The sequence below is a fragment of the Solanum stenotomum genome, chromosome 1, assembly GCF_019186545.1.
Source record: "Solanum stenotomum isolate F172 chromosome 1, ASM1918654v1, whole genome shotgun sequence".
Classification (NCBI taxonomy): domain Eukaryota; kingdom Viridiplantae; phylum Streptophyta; class Magnoliopsida; order Solanales; family Solanaceae; genus Solanum; species Solanum stenotomum.
Window position 1 is genome coordinate 15,980,376 of NC_064282.1, and position 6,950 is coordinate 15,987,325.

Genomic DNA, 6,950 nt, shown 5'->3' on the forward strand with positions numbered 1-6,950 from the left:
TCAAATATTTATTACTTTGTCTGTTCAAAAAGTTCTATTTTTTTTAAAATAATTAATTGAGGGTATAATAGATAAAAAAATTGTCCTTTCTTAATTTGTCAAAATGGACAAGTAATTAGAGACAGTTAAAAAAGGAAAAGTGGAGGTGAATGGAGTAGTCATTTTCTACATTACATTTTTCAAAACATTGTATTTATTACTTCCTCTGTTCAAAAAGTTCTACTTTTTTCAAAGTAATTAATTGAGGGTATAATAGGTAAAAAAATTGTCCTTTCTTGATTTGTCAAAATGGACAAGTAATTAGAGACAACTAAAAAAAGAAAAGTGGACAAGTAATTAGAGACATAGGGAGTATACTTAAAGGGTGATATAGTAAACTTATTCATCTATTTATAGTTTCTTAAGAAGTGTACAAAGTCAATAGGGGACAATTATTGTAGGACATAGGGAGTAATATGTACACATAACTCTGCCCACCAAGACTGAGATAAATAAAAAGAATCACCTAATATTCTGTTAAGGATATTTATAACCTAAAGAAAACGTTAAAGAAAATTTAGAGATCAAAAGATAGATAGAGGATATCGATGAACCATTTTGAATATATTAAGACCATTTTTTTGTTTATAATTTAAATGATTGGGTCAAATAATCGTTTAAAGCGAAAAGAATAAAAAATGTCTTTAAATTATGCAAATTGAATCAAATGCTCTTAGCTAGTAGTTTGGTTTACAAATTCACACTAGTAGTTGATAATTTGGTCCAAAAATATTTTTAGTATTACTAATGTTTTAAATTATTCTATAAAATAATACACTTGGAATCTAGCACACACGAAAGGATGAATCCAGCAACTCAGCGGGGCCCACTATTGTTTAAGCCAATGGAAGCTTCCAGAACCTCGTCAGCATACCAACCAACCAATCAAGTGTTTATACGCTAGCAAACTTGTCTGTCTCTATATTATTTTTTTTCAACTGAAAGTAAAAAACTAATAAGAATAAGAATAAGAATAATTATAAAAATAAAAAACACAAATTTGTTTTATAAATGATTTATCTTTGTTTTGCAACCCATTTCCAGCACATTCCAGCCTTTAGTGCAATATTATTCATTAATTACCATCATTATCTTACCATTAATTATTCCCTTTATTGAGAATTAGTCACATTTCTAATTATTTATAAGCACTAATTATTCTTCTTCTTTTAGAAAAGTGTGGAATCTTCAAACTTAGCGTTGGAGAAAATTCAGGTTAGCCATTGTCTTAAACTCCCCTCTTAATCTTTGCTTACTCAAACAATCTCATAGGGGTTTCTCTATTTCTTGACTTTTTGGGTTTTTCTTGCCATTTTTACTTATCAAGATTCAATTTTTACTGTTAATTCCACCACCCTTTGTTCAAATTTGAGCATTTCTTTGCTGTGGAGATGGATAAAAGTTTAGTTGCTTTGAATGGGTATTTGTGTTGTTATGTGAACAGCTTTTAAACTTTATTCAATTTGTTTCTGTTATGAGATATCAACTTTTTTGTTCACCAAATATGTCTAGTATGAAATGTACTGCTAGGATTTGAGATGCTTGTTGCTGGAGTTTATGTGTAATTGGAACACCATGAGATCAATACCCAAAGCCTTGTAGTTGAATTTTTCCGTGGTAGTAGCTCAGTTGGTTGACTAGCTAAACTTTCTCCTTGTTGGTGAGAGCACGATTCCTCGCCTTGTAATCCGCTCCCCCATTTCCCTGGTAAAAAAGAAATCGATTTGAAAACTATGTTGCAGCGTGATGTGACACGGGTGCAGCAACATTTTTGGACAATCTGAGCAACAGTCTGAAAACATTTTATGTGTCTGTATGCATTTCATGGAATTCATAAATAGCTTAAAATTTAGTCTGCACAGGTGGGTTTTCCTGACTCTGAATGTTTTGTGAATACAGCTGCAAATAAATTGTCTTGACATCCATAAATGGAGAAGAAACAGCACATTGCCATATTTACTACTGCAAGCATCCCATGGTTAACTGGAACTGCTGTCAATCCTCTGTTTCGTGCGGCCTATCTTGCAAAGCATGGTAGGATGCAGGTCACTTTGGTTGTTCCCTGGCTGCCGCTGATAGATCAGGAACACTTGTTTCCCAATAATATCACGTTTGATTCACACTTGGAGCAGGAAAAGCATGTCCGTCAATGGGTGGAAGAGAGGACTGGATTTGAGTCGAATTTCAATATACGTTTTTATCCTGGAAAGGTAACTCAAACTCCGAAATAATCCGTCTTAAAATTATTACGCCGAGAACTCTTTTCTCTTAGAATTGTGGGAGTGTAGCCAATCACATGCTTCAACTAATGGGAGGTTCATTCTTCAGGAGCAAATATTTGTACCATGTAAATCGAAATTTTTTATGCGATTGTCCATCAATGACTATTGATGGTTTGGTTTGTTATGAAAATCAACCAAATAATTATGCTATGCTTTTTGAATTTTTTTTATGAGTTACTCTGCTCTACTTTCCCCCCTTACCAGGATGATTTTTAGTGTGCCGGAGGGAACCTGCTCTGCATGCATTTAGAATGTCATATATTTACTTTATCAAGTTTTGTGTATCCCTCAAAATAACAATTTTGTCTTCACTTCCTTAGATTGGTTGAAAACAAATAGTAATTCATTTCCTATAGAAGTTGTTCTCCAGATTCCAACTATGGTTCGTATATTTTTCCCCCTTCTTCATGGAATGGTAAACCTGAACTCTGTTAATAATCATATCTAAAGTGCAATAACAACAAGTTTCAGGAAAAGAGAGGGATAACCTAGTCGTAAGGACCTTCCAGCTCTCTCTTTTGAGCTACTTCTTGAATTACAGTCATTTCTTCAAGGGTAAGATTTTAATATGAACTCCTGGAGGGGCATTCCTCTCATGTTGAAAAATAGTCACGCAGCTTATTTTAGTATATCGATACTTGTATTTTGTACAATTGGTATGCTTCTGGAGTGCTGTATTAGAAATGAAGTGTTGCATTTGCAGTTCTCTCTAGATAAAAGGAGCATTCTTGCTTTGGGCGATATTACAGTAATTATACCAGATGACGAAGCAGATATTGCAGTCCTTGAGGAGCCCGAGCATCTTACATGGTATCATCATGGGAAGAGATGGAAAGAAAAATTTCGTCTGGTTGTTGGAATTGTTCACACCAATTATTGGGAGATTGTCAGGAGAGAGAGGAACATATTGGTAGCCCTCCTGATAAAGTACATTAATGGCTGGGTAGTCGATATATATTGCCACAAGGTATGATGATACTATTCTTTGGTAATTATTTGTTTGTTTAGAGGATCTATTTGGGGGAGAGGAAATGTAACACTTTTTGACATTTGGCACTTTAATGTAGTGATGTTTTTTCTCTGTTTTGGTTAACCTTGTTAAGTTTGAATTGCGGAAATATGCTTGCATATTAGTTTCCATTCCAAACACTAATAAGCTCAAGAGTTGGAAACTGTGCAGTTCGTTTTGCATGCTTTGGCGCACTCAGACTTATATAGGAAATGATAATCACTTAGTTGGGCTGATTTGTCGTACTATAATTAGTAACCACAATCTTTTGTTATCTGCTTCTTTTTGTGGTGCAACATGGCTTCATTCAATGATGTAAAGCCCATGATTGACCTTTTGTGCTCTTCACACAACCTGTAATAACTTGTACTATACGTACTGCCTAGCATACTCCTATTGCTGGTAATAGATAAAACTATCTTTTACTGATTAAAGGAAAAAACATGGTCTTTTGGTATTTTACGTGTAATGCCTTGACTTATAGAAGTTGCTTGCATTAAATGGCAGGTCATCCGGCTATCTGCTGCAACCCAGGATCTACCGAGATCTGTGGTCTGCAATGTGCATGGAGTTAATCCAAAGTTCCTTGAGATTGGGCTGAAAACTAGGGAGAAACAGCAAAATGATAACCAAGCTTTCAGCAAAGGTGTCTACTACATTGGTAAGAAGTTGTGGAACAAAGGGTACAAGGAGCTACTTGATCTTTTACGTGATCATCAAAAGGAACTTCCTGGATTTGAGATCGATTTATATGGCAGTGGTGAGGATTCTGCTGAAATTGAGGTGGCAGCTAAAAAGTTGGAATTGGCTGTTAGGGTTCATCCTGGACGTGATCATGCAGATCCTTTGTTTCACGAGTAAGTACCTGCAGAGCTATCCACTTTGTACTGTTAAACTGTCTGTCCATACTTATTATATATATCATTTGTCCTGGAAGGGAAATAATCTCTGGGTGGGTATGCATATGCATCCCTTGTTCCTAGAACCTAGTTTATCATGCATGCCTGACCCAATTTGCTGTTTGTAGAGGGAGGCACATACGCCATAAGAGACTATGTATGGACTGAAACCTATGAAATGTGGGCTTAACTTTTTGTTGATTCAGTTTTCTTTTTTCTGTCCCTTTGATAAATTAGTGTTCTTCCATAAACTTAATAGAATCTAAAAGAAGGATAAAACAGATAGTCAAAAGTTAATATTCCAATATATGTTAGAAGTTGGATAGGCTATGGAATATTTAACATTATGGAAGAAGATGATGATAGAAGTTGCCAGTTGTTACCATCTAAAATGTAGGCTTCATGGTTCTTGTCATGCTTGTTTTAACAGATTTACTCTTTCCTTATCTTTGCTTCCTTTATAGACAAAGTAAAGTGTATCCCACAAGTTGAACAATGAGGCCTTACCTTCCCACTTGGCATCCTCCTCGAGTTTCAAGTAGTGAATTGGATATCTAACTGGTATATCTTATTACATAACAGAACTGCAACAAACTTTAATGATCAAGTTTCCTTATTAAAAGCGCCTTTTAGAGCTAGCAAGAAGAATTAATATAGCAATCTTCTTCTGGAATGAATATTTTGCTAGTACGAGATCCCTAATCTGAAAAATCAGAAAAGCTAAAGAATCTAGGAAAAAGGAAACATCCGCATCCCGCTAATCATATTTCCCAAGTTAGTATTTCCTTGTTCTTCCAAAGTATTGACGAAGAATTAAGGAATAACCAATAACCATAAGCTTTCACTACTTGCATTTGTCTTCATCAATGATGATCTACCTTGTTATTACACTAAACCTTTTATTTCCTTTCTCTCCAAAAATATTTAGAAATCTGGAGTGAGACGTAAATGTGGCTGTTCTATCCACATCTGAGATGAAGATTAGTTAGATCATTATTTTGTGACAGTTGGATATATATTAATGATTTAGTGAGTCCATGGATACTTTTTTCATCTTAAAGGTTAATTTGGGCCTTAACTTTGTATCATAGGATATCTTAAATGTTGGTTAAAACCTACCTAGAACCTCCATCCTTTTTATAAAGTTTTGGAAGATGACATATTTTGGGACTTGGAAAGGCAGGCATTCACTTTCAGATGGACTTATTCATGGGACAGAAACTTTCTGATGAATATGAATCATGCTAAAATCAGCGGTCCATAGATCCTGTCTTGTTCGTTCCTATTCTTGTTTGATATTTTGTTATCTCAAGGCATAAGTTAATTTGACGAAGACGTTAGTAAAGTCTGCGTACTTTTCACCGTAGGGAGCTTAATATTTTCTTTCTTTCGTCATTTTCTGATTTTTTTTTTCTTTTGGTTTTAGTTATAGGGTGCTCCTTAATCCAAGTACCACAGATGTAGTTTGTACAACCTCGGCTGAAGCATTAGCTATGGGCAAGATAGTTGTATGCGCCAACCATCCGTCAAATGAATTCTTCATGCAGTTCCCAAATTGTCGAACATATGATGATGGTGAGGGGTTTGTTAAAGCTATAGTCAAGGCATTGTCTGATGAGCCTGCCCCCTTGACTGATGCACAAAGGCATGCACTTTCTTGGGAAGCAGCTACCGAGCGCTTTCTGAAAGCAGCAGAGCTGGATACTCTGCCAACAAAGAATCAATCAAAGACGACTACCACTTCAGAGCCTTTTCTCTCTACATCACTAAACTTAACCAAAAAACTCGAGGATGCATCAGCATTAGTTCACTTTGTAGGGACTGGATTTCTGAGCTCACAACCTGATGAAGAGCAATGTAAAGAACTCGGCTTGAAAGTTCCTCCAAAGAGAACAGGCTTTTCTTCTGGAAAATGGATCTAAGACTGAGTCCAGAGTCTGGCAAGGCACATAATTTCGTCGTTACTGATTGTAGTATTGCTTGTGTTTGACTGCCAAGGATAATTTAGGAGCAACTTTTGTTGGTGTTATGAAGGGTTTAAGGTGTTAGGTGTTGTATATTAAGTAGCCGATTCCAACTTATTTGGTATTTGAGGCACTGATGATTGATAGTAAGAAATATTATTCTCTTGTACATACAATCTAGGTGGCTTTATTCAACTTTATTTATTTTGGAGAAAGGACAAATCAACCATTGTTGGTCTTATGATGTCTTCAATGTTAGATAATTGAATGTTTTAATACAAAGAATGTTTCTTTGGAATTACATTTTCGATACCTTGTTACCTTATTAAGATTGGCAAGATATATTTAGCCCTTCTTGTTTTTACTTATCCATGTTCAGGATTTTCTTATTTGTAATAAAAGGCTATTAGACACTCTGTTTAATTGAATAAATTTGCCTGAGAAAGAGAGTATATTTTTCTTAATGTAATGATAACAAGAAATTTATGAAAAAACTATTACGCTCTTCTTAAGGTGGATATTTAATGATGAAAATGTAAATCTTTTTTTTTGGGTGAGGGTGTGTGAATGTGGGAGGGTAGGGGGGGGGGGTTGCATCTTTAACTAAAATAGTGAGTCAATAAATTTAATCTATTAAAATTGAAGAATCTTAGTAGCTCGGTCAGATGAACCTCCATATTAATGGTGAGAGTTTAACTCCGCACCTTGTTTTCCCCTTCCCATTACCCTTTCCCCTACCCCTAACTTATTATATTTT

The 6,950-nt window shown here is 35.2% G+C and overlaps 1 protein-coding gene across 2 annotated transcripts; it reads left to right on the forward strand.

Annotated features, from left to right (window-relative positions):
- The first annotated feature begins 1,100 nt into the window (after positions 1–1,100).
- Positions 1,101–6,385, forward strand: LOC125849176 (digalactosyldiacylglycerol synthase 2, chloroplastic-like). 2 transcript variants are annotated; one of them, XM_049529207.1, is made up of 5 exons: positions 1,101–1,254; positions 1,939–2,249; positions 3,025–3,288; positions 3,838–4,187; positions 5,656–6,385. In XM_049529207.1, exons 2-5 carry the CDS (start codon positions 1,968–1,970, stop codon positions 6,149–6,151), a joined length of 1,392 nt encoding a protein of 463 aa, XP_049385164.1. In that variant the 5' UTR covers positions 1,101–1,254; positions 1,939–1,967; the 3' UTR covers positions 6,152–6,385. The 2 variants fall into 2 exon arrangements, with proteins under 2 accessions (XP_049385164.1, XP_049385171.1); XM_049529214.1 differs by lacking the exon at positions 1,101–1,254 and adding an exon at positions 1,307–1,459.
- The last annotated feature ends 565 nt before the right edge of the window (positions 6,386–6,950 follow it).

What these genes read in the sequence shown, in the direction of transcription:
- LOC125849176 (XM_049529207.1), top strand. Translation starts at nt 1,968, where the DNA reads ATGGAGAAGAAACAGCACATTGCCATATTTACTACTGCAAGCATCCCA. An exon ending in TACGTTTTTATCCTGGAAAG is followed by an intron (nt 2,250 to 3,024) that starts GTAACTCAAACT and finishes TTGCATTTGCAG; the next exon opens with TTCTCTCTAGATAAAAGGAG. An exon ending in GCAGATCCTTTGTTTCACGA is followed by an intron (nt 4,188 to 5,655) that starts GTAAGTACCTGC and finishes TTTTGGTTTTAG; the next exon opens with TTATAGGGTGCTCCTTAATC.